The 25,189-nt window shown below is 33.1% G+C and overlaps 3 protein-coding genes, 2 long non-coding RNA genes and 1 pseudogene across 13 annotated transcripts; 4 read left to right on the top strand and 2 right to left on the bottom strand.

Annotated features, from left to right (window-relative positions):
- The first annotated feature begins 459 nt into the window (after positions 1–459).
- On the top strand, positions 460–4,295 carry LOC146957467 (protein CYTOSOLIC ABA RECEPTOR KINASE 2-like). The gene is made up of 8 exons (XM_085736739.1): positions 460–648; positions 1,648–1,741; positions 1,963–2,213; positions 2,305–2,431; positions 2,669–2,942; positions 3,204–3,336; positions 3,479–3,565; positions 4,002–4,295. Exons 2-8 carry the CDS (start codon positions 1,657–1,659, stop codon positions 4,128–4,130), a joined length of 1,086 nt encoding a protein of 361 aa, XP_085592865.1. The 5' UTR covers positions 460–648; positions 1,648–1,656; the 3' UTR covers positions 4,131–4,295.
- A 1,285-nt stretch (positions 4,296–5,580) lies between these two features.
- On the top strand, positions 5,581–8,844 carry LOC146957466 (pectinesterase-like). Its single transcript, XM_085736734.1, has 2 exons — positions 5,581–7,313; positions 7,748–8,844. The coding sequence occupies exons 1-2, from the start codon at positions 6,314–6,316 to the stop codon at positions 8,464–8,466; spliced, it is 1,719 nt and encodes a 572-aa protein (XP_085592860.1). The 5' UTR covers positions 5,581–6,313; the 3' UTR covers positions 8,467–8,844.
- Positions 8,845–9,550: 706 nt separating this feature from the next.
- On the bottom strand, positions 9,551–13,372 carry LOC146957465 (uncharacterized). 7 transcript variants are annotated; one of them, XR_015023184.1, is made up of 7 exons: positions 12,964–13,372; positions 12,802–12,854; positions 12,526–12,619; positions 11,433–11,572; positions 11,203–11,333; positions 10,354–10,464; positions 9,551–9,914 (listed from the first exon to the last, which is right to left on the bottom strand). It is a non-coding gene; the product is annotated as an uncharacterized LOC146957465 (long non-coding RNA). The 7 variants fall into 7 exon arrangements; XR_015023182.1 differs by lacking the exon at positions 10,354–10,464; XR_015023185.1 differs by lacking the exon at positions 12,802–12,854.
- A 2,959-nt stretch (positions 13,373–16,331) lies between these two features.
- LOC146957464 (pectinesterase/pectinesterase inhibitor-like) lies at positions 16,332–18,690 on the top strand. The gene is made up of 2 exons (XM_085736684.1): positions 16,332–17,430; positions 17,806–18,690. The coding sequence occupies exons 1-2, from the start codon at positions 16,428–16,430 to the stop codon at positions 18,498–18,500; spliced, it is 1,698 nt and encodes a 565-aa protein (XP_085592810.1). The 5' UTR covers positions 16,332–16,427; the 3' UTR covers positions 18,501–18,690.
- Positions 18,691–22,622: 3,932 nt separating this feature from the next.
- On the top strand, positions 22,623–24,790 carry LOC146957462 (protein RADIALIS-like 3 pseudogene; annotated as a pseudogene). 2 transcript variants are annotated; one of them, XR_015023174.1, is made up of 2 exons: positions 22,623–23,066; positions 23,794–24,790. The product of XR_015023174.1 is annotated as a protein RADIALIS-like 3 pseudogene, transcript variant X1 (transcript). The 2 variants fall into 2 exon arrangements; XR_015023175.1 differs by lacking the exon at positions 23,794–24,790 and adding an exon at positions 23,400–23,532.
- Positions 23,330–24,790, bottom strand: LOC146957463 (uncharacterized). Its single transcript, XR_015023177.1, has 2 exons — positions 24,693–24,790; positions 23,330–23,912 (listed from the first exon to the last, which is right to left on the bottom strand). It is a non-coding gene; the product is annotated as an uncharacterized LOC146957463 (long non-coding RNA).
- Positions 24,791–25,189: the final 399 nt, after the last annotated feature.

Here is a 25,189-nt window from a genome sequence, read left to right as displayed (position 1 = left end):
ATAATTTAGTAATATTTATATTAAATTACATATATTAACTACGCTACCAACTTTTTTTTAAGAGTATGAAATTAGTCAAATGAACTTATAATTAAAAACAAAAAATTATATTTGAACAACAATTTTACGATAATTTTGTAACTTTTTTTTCCATACTCACATTGTATTTTTAATTTCCCCTTCTATTGTTTTAATTCTTGTATCAAACCATAAATTATTATATATTTTTATTAGATGAAAAGTGTATCGGCGTCGAGTCGACGGTGTGTATGTACTCTCATAAGTCAAATCTTGTTAGCGAATCTAAGTGCAGAACACCTAAAAGAAGAGAAAAAACGTCTAAATTATCTGTATTAAATTAGCGAGATATATTAGTTGTAAGAAAAAGAAAAAAATATCCTTCTACTACTACTATTGCTGTAACACACAATTAAATTAAATTATTTTATCACAACAATCAATCATAGTTGTGTTTCCAACTCAAAGCGAGTCAAAAGCTTTGCTGGTTCTTTCCTTTATTCTACGCACCCTTTCTGCTTATCCTACGCTTTATTCACCCTTTTCGTGTTATCAAATCCTTCTATACTTTCACTATCCACCTCTTCATCACTCTCAACTCAACAATTTCGCTCTCTCGTTTCATTTTCGGTAAAGTTCTTAACGATCTATCATAATTTTCATTTTCAACTACGTTACCTTTTGCTTCTGCTTATTACAAAAACCTACATGAGATTCAATTTTTTAGGTTAATACTTTTTTCATGGATGAGCATTTTTTCAGCTAAATTGATTTGCTTTAGATCGATCTGTAACTACTTGCTTGAATTTTGATAGAATATTTGTGTGATTGTTGTAAATTGATTGGATCCGCTTTCATTAGCTTCAATTGATTGATATTTGAGTTTTCTAACTGCAGCGTTGAGTTTTATTGTATTGTTAAAGGACATTGATATCACGGTGTGAAATTTCATTGAATCATGATGGCATTGATTTACGAGTCGTAGGCGATTATCGCAAATTTTAGCTAATATATAATATGCAAATCAACTAAGTGGAAGCTTCCTATGAAGTACATATACAAGCACCGGACACGACACACACTTCTGATGAAAGGTGTGTGTGGTGTCTGACACCAACACAACACATGTGATTAAGTTCAATTAATTCACTAAAAAAAAAGAATTCTGGTGTGGATGTGTCCGTGTCAGTGCTTCATACGTTGACAACAATAATAATTTGAGAAACTGTAATCATTGAACGTAGTTACATATCTCGGTATTGTGTAGTACCACATGTGAGACACTGGACATGTCTTTCGTCTTCCATCTGAAGTGTTGGTGCTACATAGGAAGTATCTTTTCTATTGAAGTTTTCATACCAATTCGAATGAAATGAAGCTATGTTGAACATGATACTTAGTAATAGCACTGAATGTGATTGGACTGAAAATTCACACAAATACACTATTTCCTTCTTCATTGCTTTCTATTTGAATTGTTCAAAGTTGCAAGATCACTAGGATGTATCTACTTTCTTGCAATGTGAATCTACATGGAAGTGTAATTTTTTTCAAATGTACTATATCTTCAAGCTTAAAAGTGAGTTATCATTAGTATGATCTGACAGGTTTATGAATTGGTTTTATTAGGAAAGAATCATGAGTTGTTTTGGCTGTTGCGAAGAGGATGAGTTTCACAAGGCTGCTGAAAGTGGTGGACCATATGTTGTAAAAAACCCAGCAGGTAACTTCACTCATGTAGCCTCAAGGAGTGCATCGGGGATAATATATATAGTTTGCAATACAGAACAATTCATGCTTTTTTTGTGGTATTTCTATTTGGACTGAATTGGACCATAATGTATGACTGGGATGCTGTTTACGACACTTTACTGTGTTAGTTTGTTTTATTATATTACCTGATTTCATTTCGATGAAAGTATTATGATAAATTTCATTTTGCAGGGAATGATGGAAATTATCATGCTTCTGAGACTGCAAAGCAGGGAGCTCAGACTGTTAAAGTGCAACCCATTGAAGTTCCTGAGATACAGGCAGATGAACTAAAAGAAGTTACGGATAACTTTGGACAAGATTCTCTTATTGGAGAGGGATCCTATGGAAGAGTATATTACGGAGTTCTTAAAAGTGGGCAGGCTGCAGCAATCAAGAAGTTAGATGCCAGCAAACAGCCTGATGAGGAATTCTTGGCCCAGGTATATGTGTGTGACAACCTTGGCTCAGTATTTTATTTAAGTCTTTGAAGTGATTCCCTTACAGACACCATGTGGTTTTCTATGCTTTCAGGTTTCAATGGTATCAAGGCTAAAACACGATAATTTTGTCCAATTGCTTGGATACTGCGTTGATGGAAACTCCCGTATTCTTGCTTATGAGTTTGCATCTAATGGGTCTCTTCATGACATTTTACATGGTATATGATTTTTCCCTTCATTTGGTCAAGTTTGAAAAGTATCAAAACTGATAAACAGTGATTGATTTTCTTTCTACATTAGAGTAACTGAGAAGATTATGGATTTTAACGTTATATTTTCTTTTTGATGTCTTGACAAGCAATGTCTATCTCATTGAGTTCTATATATTAGTTTAGTCTGTATTTTTATTATATTATCATATGTAAATGTTTTCATCATTGTTATTTTACATGTAGGCAGAAAAGGAGTTAAAGGAGCTCAGCCTGGTCCAGTTTTGACATGGGCACAGAGAGTAAAAATTGCTGTAGGGGCTGCAAGAGGGCTTGAATACTTGCATGAGAAGGCTGATCCCCATATTATCCACCGGGACATCAAGTCAAGCAATGTGCTAATCTTTGACGATGATGTTGCAAAAATTGCAGATTTTGATTTGTCAAATCAGGCTCCAGACATGGCTGCTCGTCTTCATTCCACCCGTGTCCTTGGAACCTTTGGTTACCATGCACCTGAGTAAGATTTCAAGTTACATATTAGATCGCATACATTGTTTTATCCCTATTGGATGTTATGGGCCCTCTTTTTTGAGTGAATTCTGAAGAGTTCTTGGAAAAGCCATAGAAAATGTCCTGTATGCCACAATTGACTGGATACACATGATGAATTCCCATATATTGTGTTTCTTTATCTCAGTATCAATTTGGGATAACTTTCTTTTATATTTAGTGTCCTAGATTCAATTACTAAACATTATGTCTACTCTTGTGGATGCAGATATGCAATGACCGGACAGTTGAATGCTAAAAGTGATGTATACAGTTTTGGTGTTGTCCTTCTGGAACTTTTGACTGGAAGAAAACCTGTTGATCATACACTACCACGTGGACAGCAGAGTCTGGTTACTTGGGTACAAATTTATATGCTATATCTTTACACCCCCCTCCCCTTCTCCAACAAAAGAAAAAGAAACAGAACCCGAGTTTCTTTATTGTAATCTACTTGCCATCCTCCACTGTAAATCCTTGCTGATCACAATTGATATGTTTCAGGCTACACCAAAACTCAGTGAGGATAAAGTCAGGCAGTGTGTTGATACAAGACTAGGAGGAGAATACCCACCAAAAGCTGTTGCCAAGGTGTTTACTCTCTTTAGGATATTTTCTCCCTCATTTTTATTTTATTTGGTCATTTTATATATTTGTGGAAGTGTTCCGTTGCTTATATTTTATTTGAATATAATATAAGCTCACTAGACCATGTAATTCTTATATTTTGTTTAAATAGTAAATACTATGCAAGAGACCGAAGTTTGATTAGTTGAGCAAAGGAAAGGCAATTTTTTTTATCTTATTGTATAGTAGTATGTTCTTAGTTGTTCAGAACCATTAAAGGTATTCATTATGCCAGAGGGAATATGACAACACTTAACTGTAGAAACAGTATACACATTTTTTGTGGAAACCTTTATACATATAGGAATCACACCCAGTACAGCTGCTCATAAAAGATAAATTATTGACTTAATTAAGATTAAAGTTCTAGTTTAACATCATGATGCTTGGATGATTACAGATGGCTGCTGTTGCTGCATTGTGTGTGCAATATGAAGCTGATTTCAGACCTAACATGAGCATTGTAGTCAAAGCTCTTCAACCTTTGTTGACTGCCCGAGCTGGACCTGCTGGTGAAACAGCTAATTAATATTTCTTTATCTCTTTCTATATCTGTGAGTATGTTCACTAGTGTGCTTGCAAAATATAAGAGACTGCTTCAGAAGCTGGTATTAAATTGGTCGAACAAGGCTTTTTGTCCCAAAGGTTACACTGCATTCATTTGTTCATAATCCATGAGGTTGTTTGAGGTTTCCTTGCTTCCTCTATTCTTTTTAATATTATTTTTCGTTCTATTTATCCTTTTTTTGCTGGGATGATTGCCTTTACTATATTCTTAGGATAAATTGCTAGAACAAAATGAGTATACCAGTGCAAAGAGATTGGTTACATACAATTTCAATTCCGATGTTTTGTAAACGAAAATGAGTCTGATTCACTGCTCAATGTTGTGGCTTTTGTTTCCATTGTGATTTCAATGGGGTACAATCCTTTCCCCAAGAAAACTTGTTTTTAAAGTGAGGGGTGATATAATTTTAAGTTGTATGACAACAATGGCTAGAAGTTTATTTTCACCAAGTAGGGTTTTCATAGAGTATCAAATGATGTCATAATACCTTTGTCGCAAATGACCTGTCGCCAAAATCTTTCAATTTGGAGTAAATTTTATTACAATTTTGATAGCTGTATTTTTTAATGTTCTATTATTGCTCATCCAATGTACTCGTGATGAAACTCATGTTTTTTTTACATCTACCCAAAGTCTTAGCTACCAATTTCTTTGCTAGTATAGGCTTATGTCAGCACTCAACACCCATCTTCCTAATATTCTCATATCTATGCCCGTATGCATGCTCTTATGTATGTTACCTCTAAAGCTGAGTACTATTTCTATCACAAATCACTCTTTGGAATTTATGGTTTACATCTCCTTGTGTCATTTTGTATAATGAACTCGAGGTGCCTATAATTCTGATACTTTTGTATGTATTATGTTCTCTAATTCTTCACGCTGGACGAAGATGTGTGTGTCTCCCGTCGAACTTGCAGTAGAAAGTTTGTCTCCATGTCTGCAATGCCCTACCCATTTCTTCTTTAAACTCTTGACCGAGACTTGTCATTTGCCTAAAACGTGCCCCATAATATATGTTAGCAAGAATATCTAGAACCAATATAAAAAATGAAATTAAAGTTGAGTTATTTTTTGTATTTTTTCCAAGCCCCTTTTACATCTCATAAGTATATGAAATTGTCGAATCACATTTCCATACTTGCATCTGATTTTTGCGTTCTATGGCAGAAATGTTATTTTTCTCCATCGTCTAATTACAAGTCCATCAGGCTTAGGTGAGAATTTGAGTCATTCGATAACAAATTAAAGCATCTTAATTAAATTTAAAATGCCTTATAATTTCAACCTATTAAAATTTAAGGATTTTTTGATTAAGTATTAAAATTCAAGGATTAATACACTTTAAAGAGAAACTAAAATTAGATATATTGACAAAACAACATACATAGTATGGAATAATAAATTTATAAAAAAAAGATATAAATAATCTAATTTAGGAGATCTCAACCAAGGCCAGGGGGGGACAAAAATTTGCAAGCATTGGCGCATCTCATAATAAAGTGCAATTTTAATTTTTGATAAAGTGTGCAAATTTTTTTCGAATTATTATTATTATTAAAGATTTGATTTGTATCAATAGTTACCATTCTCACTCCTTAAGATATCATAGTATAAGCATACCATTCACTCCTTAAGATATCATAGTATAAACATCATTGTGCGGTTAACCATAACTGACCCTTAACATCTCAATTAACGGTAACAAGCCATTCAAGTTCATCAACCACGAATGATCCTGCGGTTTTGCAAGAATGAAGGACGACTTAGAAGAATGTCTAAGGACTGAAAAATGCTCCATATGCCTTAACTATTATTAGCCATCACAATGCAAGCTGACCTTGTCAATTTTATCCTGAAAATGCTAATTCTCGCTAATTATAGGAAGAAATAACAGTGGCTCAATTATCAACTACAATTCTGAACACTCATTCATCTTAAGGCTGTCTTTCTCATCTATTCTAAGACTATGGAAACAAGTTGAACTACCTATAAGAACCCACTATCCTTATGTTGCTTCTGTGTCTAATTAGTATATTATAATCAATCACCTTCTCCCACTCAAGAAAACCAAATAAGGGTATGAAATAAAAAAGAAAAAAGATACAGAATAAAAGATCTCAAGAAGGAAAAAACAAAAAGATATGAACGGAAAAATATTAGTCTCTGGTGTATCCATCATTCTTGTGGTGGGTGTTGCCATCGGTGTTGTTGTCGTTGTTAACAAAAAGGACGATCCTGCATTAGCAGCACACCAAAAGAATGTGCAAACCATGTGTCAAGCAACTGAAGATCAAAAACTTTGTCATGACACTCTTGGCTCCGTGAAACCCGCTAATTCCTCTGACCCATCTGCTTATTTAGCAGCCGCAGTTGAAGCTAGTGCCAAAAGTGTTATCCTTGCGTTGAATATGAGTGATAAGTTAACGGTTGAACATGGCAAGGACAAGCCTGGTGTCAAAATGGCCCTTGATGATTGCAAAGACTTAATGCAATTTGCTCTTGACAGCCTCGAATCATCGGCTAATTTGGTCCGCGGTAACAACATTCAAGCCATTCATGATCAAACACCCGATTTTAGGAATTGGTTGAGTGCTGTTATCTCATACCAACAATCATGCATGGACGGATTTGAAAACGGGACGGACGGTGAGGATCAAGTAAAGCAACAGTTGCAAACAGAAAGTTTGGACCAAATGGAGAAACTAACCGGCATTACACTTGACATTGTAACTAGTATGTCTAACATCCTTCAGACTTTCGACTTGAAGTTGGATTTGAATCCAGCTTCTCGTCGTCTTATGGAGGCAAATGAGATTGATGATGAAGGATTGCCCAAGTGGTTCTCGGCTGCAGATCGTAAGCTATTGCAAAACGCTGGTGGAGGTCCTCCACCAAATGCAGTAGTTGCTAAAGATGGTAGTGGTAAATTTAAAACAGTTAAAGAAGCTATTGACTCCTATCCTAAGGGATTCAAAGGCAGATACATTATCTATGTTAAGGCTGGGGTCTATGACGAGTACATCACCATTCCCAAAACATCAATAAATATTCTTATGTATGGCGACGGTCCTACAAAGACCATTATCACCGGTCACAAAAACTTCGTCGACGGTGTTAAGACAATGCAAACTGCCACTTTTGGTAAGTATTTATAAATATGTTGAGTGTCATTACTTGTAATCAATTTAATTTTTGATTGTTCATTTAACCTCTCAAATATAGGAAGACAAACATTCATAATTAATTGAATTAAAACAACGTAGAGACTAATTTCCATAATATGACAAAAAAGAAGACAAAACAAATCAAACAATCTCATATGCAGCAGTTGTACATGTGTAACAACTATAACATTGTTCAATTCAAATGCAATTGTACTTGTCACATGTATCCAACGCTCTACCACCCCTACAGAGGATCCAAGCTAGAAACTACATTGAGCAACTTGCTCAATTAAGATTATGTGACTTGGCTGATATGTTTTCCTTTATATATGTATGTATATATGTGTTTGTTATGCAAATATCTTCAATTAATTAAATCATATAACTTGAATTGATTATGTATGTATTCAGCAAATGTTGCAAATGGATTCATTGCAAAGTCAATAGCATTTGAGAACACAGCTGGACCACAAAAGCACCAAGCAGTGGCATTTAGAAACCAAGGAGACATGTCTGCTTTCTTCGATTGCGCCATGCACGGTTACCAAGACACATTATATGTCCAAGCCAATCGTCAATTCTACCGCAACTGCGAAATCTCTGGTACCATAGACTTCATATTCGGCTCATCACCAACCCTAATTCAAAACTCTAGAATCATTGTGCGAAAGCCAGGACCTAGTCAATTCAACACCGTAACCGCAGACGGAACAAAACAACGAAACATGGCCACAGGAATAATAATCCAGAATTGCGAAATCGTCCCAGAGAGGGATTTGTTCCCAGTTAGGAACCAATTCAAATCGTATTTGGGCAGACCATGGAAGGCATTTGCTAAGACAGTGTTTATGGAATCTAATATTGGTGATGTCATTGCACCAGAAGGGTGGACTCCATGGGCTGGGACTCAATTTCTTGATACATTGTACTATGCTGAATATGCCAATACTGGACCTGGTGCTAATCTTAATGGAAGGGTTAAGTGGAAAGGTTATCATCCTCAAATTTCTAAGAATGAAGCTGCTCAATTCACTGCAGGGTCATTCCTTAAAGCTGGACCTGCTGGAAGAGCTGATGATTGGTTGAAGGCTACTGGTATTCCTTATGCTATTGGATTTGAAAAAGCTTGAAGTTAAGATATAATTAGAAGAAATTAATTTGAGGGTTGGGAATTAATTTATGTTAGCTATAATTGTGTGCTTTTATGTACACAAGTTTGATTTATTACGTACATAGGAATAATTTACTAGCTTACATGTTGATTCCATACTTTGAAGCTGGTCTCAATTTCAAGCTAGCTCAGGTGGAATCCTTTACATGTAGGTTGTAAGTTTGAGAGAAATAATTGCACTTTTATTTTTTTTGATCACTAAAGAAATAATTGTACTTGTAAGTTATTATGTAACTAGACTTTCCACCCGTGCTGTCGCACGGGTCATTTACATTATAAATGTAGTAGACAAATACAAAGTTTAATAACACAATTACAACTTATAATTTTTACGTCATCATTTTGAGTAGAAATATAATCGAAGTTTCTCATGCCTACAAATTCAGAATATTGGGTCACTTAAAAAACACAAAAAAAAAAAAACAATAAATATACAATATTATGATTAAAATTCTCCTAATATGCCTTTCAAGGGCAATGACAAACAAAAACTAATAATATTTTTATGAGCAGTATTTTTAAACAAACTTCCTAAATTGAAATAACATAAGTTTATTTAACCATATACTTTTTTTTTTTACAAAACTTAACCATATACTTATATCAAATTACTTTGGAAGTTAATAGTTCACACTTAAAATATTCAAACCTTAGCTTGTTCTTTTTTTTTTTGGGACAAACCTTAGCTTGCTATACCATTGAAAAGGGAAATTGTATAATTGATTCAAATTGATAAAAAAAATCGTTGTAGAATAAAACTGATCAAATAAATAAACTTCTCTAAATCAAGTTTAGTTGCAACAAAATCCTTGAAATAGCCACGAATAAATACAGGTTCTTTAAAAAGGTAAATTTGATACTATTTTTATTGACCGAAGCAATTGCGAGAACATAGTTTACAATCATCATATTCTTTATGAAAGATCATGTGTCTCCTTAAATTATTCAACAGGTAGAAGAGCTACAACAAAACAAATATTTATAAAGACCATCCTTTGATTCAATTCTTGTTTACTAACCCATTGAATTATCCAGTGAAGTCATTGTAAAAAAGACAATATTCATATTGTATTATAAGCATTCGATACATGCAAAAATTATGAACTAAGAGGACTTAAAATTATGTTACAAATACAAAATATTCATATAATATTGTTACTTCTACTCACTTTTTTTTTATGGAAAACCTCTTATAACGTTGTATCCCATAAAGTCATGATCCCAGCTAATTTAGGGTCATTTCTACAATTCCAAAATTGACCATATATTCCTATGTTAACCTTGCCGGCTTGCTAAACTTGAGCCATATCCCAAATGTTAAGAGCACTGCAAGTGCAAGGAACCCATTCTCGAGCCTCATCCACCAAGATAAATTTGCACCAATTTTGGGGAGATGCGTATAGAAAACTGCAAGGAGTAGCTACAACATGTAAGTCATTAAGGGAATGTATATCAAAGAACAAATAATATCAACCCATACTATAATATAGACATAATCTGGCACAGGACTCCTACAACTCAGTCTCAATGCTTTCAAGCTAAACACTTAGACATGTCACAGCTTGAACCAAGATTCATGATGAGGTATCAACACAATCTTCACCAAACAACAATAAAAATCGAACACATTGACATCCCTTACTTTGAATAAGTTCACTCAACCAAACTTTTGTTAAATAGAAATAATATATGATAAGTTCACTCAAAATTCTCCAAGTTGTTTTGGACATTTACCTACAATTGACAACATACATGTATGAAAATTACTCTAACAGGTATATTGTGAACATATTACATAGCAAATTAGTTGCTAATCAAATTGGTTAGAAAAGAGAGGATAAACTGCCTTAAGTGTTCAAACTCTGCTTCAGAAATGCATCCAATGAGATAATAGAATAATCATTTTGCTCTTGGATCAGCTAAACTTTTTTGGAGAAGAATACTATTTGTTAGGTACCTAATGAAGTCAAACTGAATTGAATCATTGAAGAATGATAACAAAGCAATTAAGAATTAGAAAATGACACCAAACAATTAGAGAATGGTACATACTGATATCATAAAACTACGTGGCAAAACCCATTTACAATCTTTAATATATGACAAAGAAAAATAAATCACAAAGATGGCTCATGAGAGTACAGAGTTATTTGTTATATAAGAATAAAGACAATGCAATTGATTCCTCTAAATGGATTAAAGAGCATTTGATGCTTCATACCAGCAAACACTTGTAAATATTCCTGACATCAAATAGATTAAAGAAATGTTGTCATTCAAGAGTGAAGTGAATTCCTTTCATAACCAAAAAAGTCAATCAGTACCAACACTTTCTTGCCATGAAACGTCAATTGATCGAGATAAGTTACATAAACAAAGGATTCAGTCGATCCCTTTTCTTTTAACTTAATTTTTGACCATGTCAAATGTGTATATAGAATAGAAGTTCCGAACCAATAATAATATAGTTGTACATCAAGGATATAAATTGTAACAATAGAATCTCATGTTAAGAACTAAACTCATGTAGATACCAGTGCATTTCACATAATTTTCAAATTGAACAAAACATTCTAAAAGCATTCAGGATAATCAGACATTTCTTAAGAGAAATAAGATAAACATGCCTCCCTAAATATTCAATAGAAACAAACCTCCTGCGCAATAGAAACATGCCTACCCTAAAATTACATACCCTGCAAATCGTAAACTTGAAAAAATTGATCTCAATCACCATAGATGTATAGCTTCCAGTACCTATCTGCTCTCTGTTGTCGATCTCTCTCTCTATCTCTCTCTCTCTCTCTCATGTTCTTGTTCATGTTCCTGTAAAAAAATGCAGAGATAAATTTCAGATGGATTGTATTGTGCCTTTGCTAAAGCAGCAATTGAAATTTGAATAGAAACATGAAGAGAAAGACTAACACTCAAATCCTAACTCTAAAAACAAATATTTGAAGTGGAGGCAAATGGGGTGAAAAGAATGGCAGGTTGGGTTAAAATATTGCATACGGCGCAATCTCATCCCCTCGCAGATACTCTCTTTCACTTCAGTCAAACAACACCTAAACAAACAATCAAACTACGAAATCAACATTTATATGAGATAATTTTCCAATGTAAAAACCAAACAAAAATTAACAATTGAATTAAGATCAATTTCATAGTGAATTATCTGATATTAACCATGAATCAAATTTTTACCATGAAATCAACATTTATGAGATTATTTTCAACTCAAATTTTAACCATGAATCAATTCACTCAAAATCAAATTTTCTCAGCACATAACCAAACACACTTTGAATCAAAAACCACCTCTCTCAGCTAGCTAATTAAAAGAAAAATCAAGATTTACTTAAATTATTACATTATTCTGTATTCCTAAATCATGTCATAGAAGAATCAAAAAGTGATTAATACCTTAATCAAATCATAATGAAAGTGATTAGTCAATAATGGAAATAGAAAAAAGAAATTGTAGGGCACGCAAGGTACTGTTGCAGAATAGAACGGTAAAATTGTGGAAAGTAATTTAACAATCGTAGCACCTAATATTCAAAAAACTTAACAAATTCAACCTACGATGGAATCTAGAGAAAGATGAGAGACATTGTACAGGTATTGATATTGGTTTTTACCTAACACAATCGATTTGAATGAGATCAAAAAGGAGAATAAACATATGGATGAAGAGTTGTTCTATATGAGCCAGTGCTTGGAGCAACAAAGGAGAAGGACATTTTGTAAGTTGAGCCCTCAACCATTTTATGCTCAAACAAATAAATCAGTTGTTTTCTCATAGTGGCATGGATTTGTCCTCTCGGAATACAGACACGCACAAACAAACGAATAACAATACCATAAAAAAAAAATCTAACTTAGCACCTCAAACAAACACGACAAATTAAAACACAAATTAAACTTATTCTGGATCATAGCAGTTAAGTACCTTCTCAACAAATATGACAAATTGAATCTCAAATTAAACATATTTTGGACCATAAAACCCATGTACCTTCTCATTTACCATGACCATTTCAATGGGAATTGGTCTGTCCAGGTTTAAGGAATGGTCTGTTCAATGAGATTCTCCACAGCTGGGTGATAATCTGTATTCAGAGAACAATACAATAAAATTAAAAAGCTCAAAAATCCCAATTCCCTAAAAAACCTACAACAATTTATCTATGGTCTTTGATGAAAAAACAAAATGAAAAAAACAACTAAAGAAAGATTAATTTATCAATAATCAATCCATGTAGATGTCATCAAGTCCATATTTGCAGCAAACCTTTTATAGGACCTTGTACTGCACTTCAATCACTTAATGTTTTTCTTCGCAAACTAAACCAAAGAGTGAAAGTAAATCAATCAATTTTAGTTTTATTTTGTCAGGACTTACTATTGAGTATAACAATTACACAATTAATTGAATAACAACTACAAATTTTACCTCTTCCTCTCCCTTCATATACCAGCGTTTTCCCCCTTCTGCTCCGACCACCAGTATCGCCGTCGTGACCTTTGTCGCCGCTGTTTCAGCCCTATCTTAAAACCCTATCATTTCTAGAAATAACAATGGTGAAAAGAGAGTGGAGGGAGGAGACGGTAGTGTTGCCAGAAGTGGAGGCGGCGTGCAGAGAGCATGAGGCTGTTTTTGCGACGGGAGGTGAAAAGTGGGAAGAAGAGAGTGGTTGAGTTGTGTGAGGAGGTGTATGGAGCAGAAGGGGGAGAACGCAGTGGATTGAGGGAGAGGTTTGATGGTCGCCGCCGATGGATGGGGGAGAGGGTTGGCGGTGGCGATGATGATAAGAAGAAGAAGAAACACGCGAGCCTGTTTTGGGAAAGAGGAAACGCGTGTTGTTTTTTTTTTTGCCAGCCTTTTACATGAATATTGGAAGAGAATATTGGAAAGTGGGAACCGTGTGTTACCAATGCAATTGTGTTGAAATTGAAAGACTGTGTTTATTGGGAACAGATAGATTATGTGAAGATCAACACAGATGCATCTAACGGCTAGAATAGTTTGGAGCCAAAACCATCAGAATTAGGGTTGTCATATTTTGTTAGCAATGTTATTCATATTAGAAATAAGTATGATTTGAAATTTTTGACATGAATTTGTTTATGAAAAATTGATTTCTTAAGTGTTTCATGTATCTCATTAATTAATAATTAATTGAGTTTTATGCTTTCAGCCACCACAAAGATAACAATTTTACTTTTTTAAACAAAAATGAGTGACAAATTCCTTCTTTTGTTGGAAACGGTGGCGGTTCCTTTTCTTCTAGATTACCTACCTACACAGAAGCAAATCATATAGTCTGAAAATAATAATAATTTTTGTTGGAGAAACCATCGAATGCACCAAAAAATAAAACGTGATCAAATAACTTTAAAATGTTCACCGAATGAAAACCCATCCCCTACCTAACTAACAATCGAAGGCTTCCAAAAACTTTACATCTCAAAAACAAATGGTCGATGTGTTCCTCATTACCATAGCAAGAATGATAAACACTTGCATTATGTTGAATTATTCCGCACTTAACAAAGTTGTCTTTGATTGGTAACATATTTTTTAATAACCTTCAAGCAAAAATCGAACCATGCAATCCAAGGGATATAATCAAGGCAAACATTTTATTTGTTTGAAAGAAAAACCAAGGCAAAACGTAATATGTATAGAGTTGAAATTATTTTCGCGACAAAAATCCATGAAAAATAAAAATGATAGAGTTTAAGTGAAAATATTAAAGTTCTTATAAAAAAGAGTGAAAATATTAAAGTAGAGTTAAATATGCTTTTTTCCTCAATACATACCAATTTTAATTTAATTTTTAGTTCAACTAAAAAATTTCTTCAAACTATAGTTCCTCTAGTTTTCTATTACCAATTTTAGTACATGTTCTTTTAACAAAAGTTCAAATCACATGCACATGTTTGAAGTGATTTTTGTTAGGCCAAAGACCTTTTTGGTCTTTTAAGTCTGACAAAAATACCGAATTAATCCTTTAAGTTTTTTAAGTTTTAAATAAGACGTTTAAGTTTTTTTAGTTTAATTTTTGTGTGTTCGCTCTTTGGTACTCTGGTAATCCAGAGTTCAACCGAAAGGTAAGTAAAGTCACAAAAAATTGTTTCATTCATGAATCAAACTCATGTTCGATCTAAACAATTCGTTCTTGATGGAACTCATTAACCACTTGAGCCCAATTGTTAGGTTAAATTTCATTAGTTTAATAGTTTAACTATTAATGTTTAATTTGAAATTGTAGATAAATTATTAATATAAATTAATTTTTTTAAGAATAAATTAAAGATTAATTAAATAAATAAGTTATTAAACTAATGACATCTTAAGAGCTTAACAATGACATGTCATCAATAAATTTACTTTGAACATATCATGTGAACTTTTGTTAAAGAAGAGTTAAGACTAAAATTGATACCAAAAATTTAGAGGAGCAAAGATTGAAGAATTTTTTAGAAGAATTAAAAATAAAAGTTAGTATAATTAGAAGAACAAAAAATATATGGCTGAGAATGTATGGAGAGCAGAGAGGGTATTTGGTAGGTTGTAGATACGGCACAAGCTGCCAATTTTCACATCATGCACCATGTTTCTGCACAGAAAGTTGAGTTGTTTTGTTTGTCACCCTATCGTGGAGTATATGGAAGAGTTGTAACTTAAAGATTTGGTAGCAAGGGTCGGAACGAGTGTTGCACCTTTTAGATGACAGACGGATTACAAACAGAAAACAACAGGTAGCAGGCGCAATTCAGTTTCTGGCAGCGCTAACAAGCCTCATACACGCAGATAGAATGCAGCCAGCAACACAGCATGTATTAGGTGGCAAAAACCGAGAAGAGGATGTTACAAATGCAACGTTGATGCGTCTTTTTCAACGTTCAGCACATGGATGTGTATACGAGACGACGAAGATAGTCATGTGCTCGCCAAAACAATGTGGCTCTCTCCTCTGTGTTCAGTAGATGTAGGAGATGCGTTAGGGCTTTACCATGCTATCGAATGGATTCATGACTTACAGTTAGCAAATATGGATTTTGAGAAATTATTTTGTCACATGACTTGTCTTATTCAATAAATGATGTTACAACATATGATTGAATTTATATATAAAACAACTTTACATTGTCAATGCATACAAATTAAATTCTTAAAAGATCTTTGTTATACACACTCAAATAAAGATATATCATTACTAATTAGTGTTTTTTTTTTAGTAACAATGAAAACTTTTATGTTTTAATATTCGATCGTCTTAATATATACCATGTTTTATTGACATGATGCGATAAAAGTTGTGGATATTTGTATCTTTTAACTATTTGATTGCGGTTTGATTCGAACCCCGCGCATATATAAAAATATATAATGAAAAATGTGAACCTCTCAAATCTAATTTTACAGTTGATCGAAGAGATAACTTCATTTACAAAAAAAGTAAATATAAAGTTTTCCATATTTAATGTCTTGTTTAGATTTAAATTTGTTCAGCATAGATTTAGAATAGTGGAACACAAACAAACCCATCTAAGTCTCCGGCTCATATACACCCTGCTAAAAATAATTGAACGGATGAAAATGTAATCAAAGTGATGGATGGTGAAGGCCTATATACATGGCCAATGAATTTCCTCAACGGTTGATGGTTAATCAATTTTAGTAGATCTCATAGAAGCCATGCGTCAATTATCAAATAAATGGTCAATGCATACCTATAATTTAAATCTTGAACCAAACAATCACCAAAATTATCTCATAACATCATCCCAAAAATAGTAGGGAAGAATTTTTATTGACTATTTTTTCATTGCCATATCAAGTACTTGTTGAGGGAAAGATATATAAAACCATTTTAAAGAGGGGAATACATACAAAAAATTTATAAGAAAATGGAAAGAAAAATATTTGTCTCTGGTGTTTCTCTCATTCTAGTTGTAGGTGTTGCCCTAGGTGTTGTTGCTCTTGTCCGAACCAACAATGGTCCCACTGATGCTAACAACGGTGAATTGAACTCGCATACTAAAGCTGTTACAGCTGTGTGTCAAACCAGCGACGACAAAAAATTTTGTGCTGATACTCTTAATCCTGTCAACACTTCAGATCCAAACGATTACATAAAAGCAGTGGTAAAAACTTCTATTGAAAGTGTCATCAAAGCCTTCAATATGACCGATAAGCTCGCGGTTGAAAACGGACAAAATAACCAAAGTACTAAAATGGCACTTGATGATTGCAAAGACTTGTTACAATTTGCGATTGATGAATTAGAAGCCTCTAGTCTTTTAGCTAATGATAACAGCAGCGTTCGCAATGTTAATGATCGCGCTGCTGACCTTAAAAATTGGTTAGGTGCTGTTTTTGCCTACCAACAATCATGTCTTGACGGTTTTGATACAGATGGCGAAAAGCAGGTTCAATCACAATTGCAAACAGGTAGTTTGGATCATGTAGGAAAACTTACCGCGTTAGCACTTGATGTTGTGACTGCGATTACAAAAGTACTCGCTGCACTTGACTTGGATTTGAATGTGAAACCTTCATCTAGACGGCTTTTTGAGGTGGATGAAGATGGTAATCCAGAATGGATGTCTGGTGCAGATCGTAAGTTGTTGGCTGATATGAGTACGGGGATGTCTGTTACGCCTAATGTGGTTGTTGCGAAAGATGGTAGCGGCAAATTTAAAACGGTTCTTGATGCTATTAATTCTTACCCCAAAAATCATCAAGGAAGATATGTCATCTACGTCAAGGCTGGTGTCTATGACGAATATATTCAGGTTGACAAAACTAAGAAGAATATTTTGATATACGGCGATGGCCCTACAAAGACCATTATCACTGGTAAAAAGAATTTTGTAGATGGTTGGAAGACTATAAAAACTGCTACATTCTGTAAGTGCTTCTCAATATATTTAAACAATAATGGATTATATAATAGTTATAATCAAAATATATATCTAGATTAGGTAATTCTAGCAAACAAATTTAATAGTCCTCCGATTCAAAAAAATTCATAATCGAATTCCAAAATTACAGATCAAAATTGCAATTGCAGTCTCAACTGTAATTGCGCTGTAAATATTGATATTGCAGTAAAATATGGGTAAAGTACAGGTTGATGATATAATTGCTATTGTGCAATGTCATTATGGAGGCCTATTAAACCTTTTATATTATGGCCATATTCGTAATTGCTGCTGCAGACCACAATTTACAAATATGATCAAAGCCTCAAAATTAATATGTTAATTTATGTGATGTATGTAGCCACTGTCGCGGAAGGTTTCATTGCAAAGGCAATGACATTTGAGAACACAGCCGGAGCAAACAAACACCAAGCAGTAGCACTTCGCGTGCAAGGCGATAAATCAGCTTTCTACGATTGCGCCATACGAGGTTACCAAGACACATTGTACGCACACGCCCACCGTCAATTCTACAGAAACTGCGAAATTTCAGGCACAGTGGATTTCATTTTCGGCTATGCATCAACAATAATACAGAGTTCAAAGATAGTAGTGCGAAAACCCGAGGCAAATCAACAAAACATAATTGTAGCTGATGGAACAGTCCAAAAGAACATGCCAACAGGAGTAGTACTTCAGAATTGTGAAATAATGCCGGAGCCAGCACTACAACCTGATAGATTGAAGGTGAGATCGTTTTTAGCAAGACCATGGAAGGCATATTCTAGGGCAATATTTATGGAAAATACCATTGGTGATTTAATTCAACCAGATGGATTTCTTCCATGGGCAGGGACTCAATTCCTTGACACATGTTTCTTTGCTGAGTATGCTAACACTGGACCAGGTTCAAATGTTCAGGCAAGAGTTAAGTGGGGCAAGGGTGTTCTTAGCAAAGCTGATGCAACTAAATATACTGCTGCTAATTGGATTGAAGGTGGCATATGGTTGCCTGCCACTGGTATACCTTTTGATCTTGGATTTACTAAAGGTTGAAATTAAATTTCATGAATTATTACCACAATGTGGTATGCCAAAACAAGTAGAAACTCCTATAGGACTAATAGAGATTAATTAAGAAAAATAAGGATATTAGAAATTAATTGTGATACCACAATGTGGAGGGTTTGAAATTCTTTGTAAACTATTGATAGTAGAGAAATAAAAGAGTTTACTTGCGAGTTAACTTGTTTTCATGACTTAAATTCGTAAACTCGTAAGAGTTTAAAACTTAATTCAAGAGTTTGACGTCCTTGAATGAGATGGATTCTTTTATCATTATATTCATATTCTTGGTTATGTTTGGGACGTTAATAGAGAAATTGAAGAAGATATATGATAATATTCTTGGTTATGCTTGGGACGTTAATAGAGAAATTGAAAGATATGATATGGAAATAATATATATCTCAAATATAAAAAAAAGAAGTCATAATATGAATTAAAAACATCGATCATTGACCTCATCCGGTTCGTCAAACACACTGAGTCACTGTTTTTTACCGAGTTACGCCGATTTTGACCGGTTCAATTGCACGGACAATCCAATAAACATATCAAACTAGTCATGCCCTCGGTTCCGGTTCGATCGGGCAGTACAAAATATGTTTTCAAAACACTATTGTAAATAAGTTGAGTTTAACCTAGATCCCACATAATCTAAGTTATAAGACTCTCTCATCGGTCAGGTCTATTCTCTCTCTAACTTGGAGAAGAGGCAACCAGACATTACTCAATACTACATAAATAGAAAAATATTTTGTGTACATCCATAGAAATGTATACACCTTGAGAACAAAAAGATAAACAGAGTGATGTGATAGACCGATATGTGTTAGAAAGAGGGAAATAAAGAGAAAATTATATGTTGAATAGTTGCTTGAAAATAAGAGGTATACAAGTATAATTGTTGACATGAATATTATCTGTTAAATAAATTTTGTAAGCAAATTTGTCCAACATAATATACTCGTGTACACTGTGAGAAGAGTAAAAGATAAACAAAATTCGGGATTCGAACTCCATGCCCTATACATAGTGTTCCTGATGGTTGTCAATTGAGCTAATATATCTACATTGTTTTAGAAGACAGGTGAAGTTAAAACATAAATAAATTAGCACAAAATTTAATGTATCTTTATAACATACATTCAATAAATATGTATGAGGGGAATTGTCCTCGTACCAAACCAAGTACAGTTAAAATTCTATAAATTAATAATGTCAGGACCGGAGAAATTTATTAATTTAGAGAGTTATTAATTTATCGATAAATTAATAATTATTAATTTAAAGAGTTTTTAAGTAATTATACTATACATACCAAACAAAAAGGCAAATTAGTCTATGCCTCTTAGAATTACGTTGCAGCGAACCTTGAGACTCAACGTAAATTAGTAACTACTGTGTTCATATGCATTGGAAATCAATAATGACTTTTAAAGTACAGTAAATGTAAACAAGAGGAACAAATGTGTTCAATGTATTCTTAATATATTTTTTTCAGTTTCTATGAATTATTAATTTATCATTTTCTTGGGACCGAAAATTATAAAGGGATCTTCCGAAAAATTATTATCTTATTATTTTATCGAGTTTTTCAATTTTTTACATTGGCCCAAGTCGGGACCGGACAAATTTATTATTTTAGAGAGTTTATTAATTTACCGAGTATTAAATTAAAGAGTTTCTACCGTAGATTCAACGAAATAAAAAACTAATTACACAATTTTTTAGTGGAAAACACTAATTACACAATTATTGAATGAGAGTTTTGCCGTATAGTTTTTTTTTTTTTTTTTTTTTTGAAAGCCGCATGTATCCAATCCGATAGTTGTACTAACGTTAAAACCACTTTACTCCAAAAATATCACAGATTTTGTTTTTAATGAGTCTAATGATAAAAATCATAGGGTTGAGAAATGGAGAATTATGAGTTTGAACTTGGATCCCAACAAATCAAACGTCCATGTAGTTTAATTACCGTATGAGTTGTACTTACGTCTTTCGGTATACAATTTTTTTTACATTTAAGTCACCGTAATTAAGGTCTCAGACTCCGGTATAAAACTCTAAGGTATTCTCATGACTTAAGAATTTTGGATCCACTATGGGACCAATCCTCGAATTGCTTGCGGTATATACAATTTTTTTTTTCATACTAGGTTGTACTGTCTTCAAAACGGGTGTACTCCAAAAATGAATTGAGGTTCTTTTTACATATAAGAGTAATGATACCAACCCTCGCAACACCACCTTAGTATACGATCAAATTTTACTTGTATTAAGTCATATAGCTTAACCAGGTAGCACTAATGAAATGACTAAACTCAAAATTGCTTATCTATCAATGTTTTTCCTTCTGTCCAAGTTGGTAGGGCCGAAAATAATTTGAGTCGAACTCCCATCGACTAGAGCGGTTAAGAATTGGTTCAGTTCAAACTAGATTTGAGTTTGATAGAACTTTTTTTAAAACAAACTTGACCTGCTTTAGGTTTTCAAACAACTCGGTTTAGCTCTTTAAATTCAATTTATTTGATTAAATGACATAATTAAAAATCACTTTTTTTTTTGTTAAAGCAATATAATTTTTTTAACACCATTGACCTTTTAAATTAATTTTAGCAAAATTACATTTTTAGTCCTTTAACTTAATTTCAAGTAACAGTTTGGTCCTTTATCTTTTTTTAATTTTAATTTTGTCCTTTTGGTCCATTTTCATATAGATTTTCAAGTTTCAAATCTAATATTCTTATACAAACATAGATGAAGACCATAGATTGAAGATTGGAAGGCCATAGGAAAATAAAACCATTAATTTAAAGCTTCAAGATTCATATGCAAATGAACCAAAATGACAAAATTGAAATGAAAAAAAGACAAAGACCAAAATATTACCTAAAATTAAGTTAAGAGACTAAAAATGTAATTTTGCCATTAATTTTTTTGTTTGAGCAGATAAATATTAGATGAAAATAAAAGTTATTCAAAACATACAAATGATATATACAAAATTCCAACGTGCAAAAATATAGAATTAAATATAATGGATTTGGATGAATCAAACAAGTCAAATTATATATAATTCAAAGTTAAACTTTACATTATTGTATTTGAACATAAATCAATTTTGTTCAGCTCACTTTTAATCAAAATCAATTCTATCAAACTTAATTTGCATCATCGCAGAACCAAACATATACTTAGTGAGTGTTTGTTTGATGGTAGACATGCATCTACGTAAATGCTACAAATATTAGCTTCTCAATTTCCACGTTCAATGAACTTTTAAACGTGAGGTCACAACAAACAAAAGCAAACCCACACAATCTATTGGTTATCATATTTAATTGAGCTAAGTTCAAATTCATTTTCATTAACTAAGTTCAACGAATTAATTATCGATTCAAGTTTCCAACTATATTCAAGATAAGATGACTCGGTTTCATCGTTGGCCCTACACCTTGATGAAACTAATCAATTTCCAAATAAAAACTAATTTGCATTCTAACTCCTATGTTCTTAGTTTACATCCATCTACTTTCCGCATCTTAGCCTTTAATCAGACCCTACGCCCCTCGAAAGTGACCTAATTCCGGTTGGTGAGGCATCAAATTGTTTCAAATCTTTCAGAAAGATACCACTAGAGTCACAACCATCCGTGTGCAAGATATAAAATTGAAATTTTGGAAAGAAAAAAAAAACATGGATAGATAATTTGCGGACAACTTCTGACCTTACTTCTTTCATGTTCCAAATATCATTTATTTCATGTGCAAATTTTCTACATGAAGCTGGCTTAAAACATCGAGGACCACATGACATCAATATATCTTAAATTGGAAATAAAAAATTGTGATCCTAATTCTTGCAAGAAATAGATATTGTAATGTACATCATTTTTGATACTGTCCATTTTATTATATTATCAGTATACTGTTTTAGGCCCAAAATAATCAATCTATCATTATCATAAGTTGAGTTTTTATTTAATCTCATTAAATCTCATTCATGTGGCCCTTCTAGTGACGCCAAAGATAAGATGATTTTTAATTTTTGCAGGTACATGGCTACCCCAAATATCACATGAGTGAAGACTGAAGAGAATTAATACAAATCAATGAGATTGTCCAAAATTAGTAAATTACCATAATGTAATGTAACTTTTTTTTCGAAACGGTCGATGTTAATATTGTTAATTTGTAATTCAATTGTCATCAATCATCTCAAAGAGTTGCAATCCTCTAAGGATTGTGAGGGTGTGACATGGATGATATTCTAAAGGGGTTATGTGGGTGGAGCTGGAAAGAGAACAAATTGTTTGAGCTAGCTTTAGCTTTAATTGATGAGAGTCATCCAGAAAGGTGGGAGATGGTTGCAGCTATGGTTGGAGGTGAAAAGAGTGCAGGGGAGGTTCAAGAGCATTATGTGATACTTTTGGAGGATTTGGAGCTTATAGAATCTGGAAAATTTGATCATAAATTGGGAGAAGATCATACATGTGTTATTGTTGACCTTACTGAGTCCTTATGCTTGTCTGAAAAATAATATTGGTAACACCATGTAAGTCCTTTTTTTTTTTTTTTTTTAACAAAATAATAGTAATTTATTCTTATAAACTCTCTCATTCATGGCTTTGGCTCTGTTGATTTCAGAGACTAGAAACAGTATCATTACAAAGATAACTTGCTGATGTGCTGTTATTTATTTTTTAATGCTCTTGATTCAGTATTTTTATCATATCATATCATATATAATAGTTATAAAAGTATACCAAACATACACTAATGTGCAAAATGTGTTTGGTAAGCAGTAACATCCAAATCTTTTCAAATTTCAATCTTGTTTATATCATCAACTATTGTAATGACTATTATTGATTTCAATCCAAAACAGGATGATAAATTGGCTTAAGCATACATACAGTACAAGAGGTTGCAGAATAAACTTGATTCAATGTCCACCCTAGTATAAAAATTTATGAGACAATAGAAACTAGAATGACTGAAATGACAATTGACAACTGTAAATGTAATTGCAAGTAGTTCTAAATTATGGTCTGCAAATGTAATTGCAACTGTAATATAACTATTTTAGGGCCTATTTGAATCAACATATTTGAGTTTATCTACTACTTCTGAGACTGTTTGGACTAACTTATGAAAACAGCTTGTAACATGTTCATAAGCTGTTTTCGGCTTATTTTTCATAAACTCTTCAAGATAGTTTATGTAAACAACTTATAGCTTATACAAAAATAATTTAACTTTAGGTTATCTTTTTGTTACAGAAATAGCTTATGCAAGCTTATTATCATGATAAGAGCTTATGCTATAAGCCGTAAATTAAGCTTAGAGATCTCCGCAAGGGTATCACAACGGTAATTTTGTCTGCAAGGACCACTTCTGTCTGCATTTTTTACCATAACATAAAATTTCGTAATTGCGTCCGTAATTTAGAATAATTTGTTCCACAATTATATGGGATCTTAGCCTTTTTTTAAGGAATCAAAAACAGGACAAGACATATATCAGCAGTTGCTAGCTAAATTTAAAGAAATTATTTTGCAAGCAAAGGGAAATGATTCTATGTCAAGTAATTTGCACTCAAGTTCTTTCAAACCTTCTCCCACGTGTAATATTTGATATTTACCATCACCAATATCATCATATATTTGTCTGTCTGAATGAATGGTGACAAGGTCTGAGGAATGAATGGTGACAAGGTCTGAGGACGTAAATTAAATAGCATATCCCAATGATAAGGCATCTCAGAATGTGGAAGCATATGTTTGGTAGCACAATGGGGTATTCCAGAATCACGACGATCCACCTTGATTTTCCAAAAGCTACACTTTGTAGCTTATGTAAAATCAAGTTGATCATGGTGAATCATCGTGATTCTTACAACCCACTATGGTACAAAACATACTGAATACATTAATTGAACACATTTTAACACAGATCATACTAGATAATAAATAAATCAACAAATAAAAGATGATAGGGACTAAGGAATAATAAAAACAGATTATAAGCCAGGGAAGAGGCAGTGCATGAGTGGAGCCACGGCAGTTTCCTTCTCTGTCGATAGTTCCATCCATGCTCTGCATGTTCCCTGTCTTTGTCCTGTCATTAACTATTAATCCCAATCCCAAACCATTTTTACATCTAAATTACATTACCTTACCTCGTACTTGTCAACATCCTTAGTGTTAAGCAGCTTTTCATACTCTTGTAAAATTTGGTTTGTTAAATTTTGCATAAAATGCATTGTGTTGAATGAATGAATGTATGATCACGTTTGATTCTATATGTAATCGCATAAAGGGGGGATTAGTTTGTACTTTGCAAGTTTGCAGTACATGCACGTACCAGGAAATTTTAGCTGTACTACTTATTATATTATTGTAGTACTATTGCCATTGGTTAACTCAAAGAATGGATTCTGGAAGACCTCAAAGTGTACTGCTATCCTAAGCTAGTAGTACATCAAGTCATCAACACTATTTCCTCTATTACAATTTAAAAAATTATTAAATACACTTTTGATTCCTTATTTTTGATGATTCACAATTTTAGTTCTCCAATTTTCAAATATGAAAATATGTATAAGCCTATTTGAAACACTTCCCAAAAACTCTTTTTTAGTTTTTAAAAATTTGAAAACTAAAAACTTGTTTGCTA

The sequence above is a fragment of the Medicago sativa genome, chromosome 1 (assembly GCF_051527215.1).
Source record: "Medicago sativa cultivar Bolivia chromosome 1, Bolivia_mono, whole genome shotgun sequence".
Taxonomy (NCBI): domain Eukaryota; kingdom Viridiplantae; phylum Streptophyta; class Magnoliopsida; order Fabales; family Fabaceae; genus Medicago; species Medicago sativa.
This window is presented reverse-complemented; position numbering and strand designations above follow the sequence as displayed.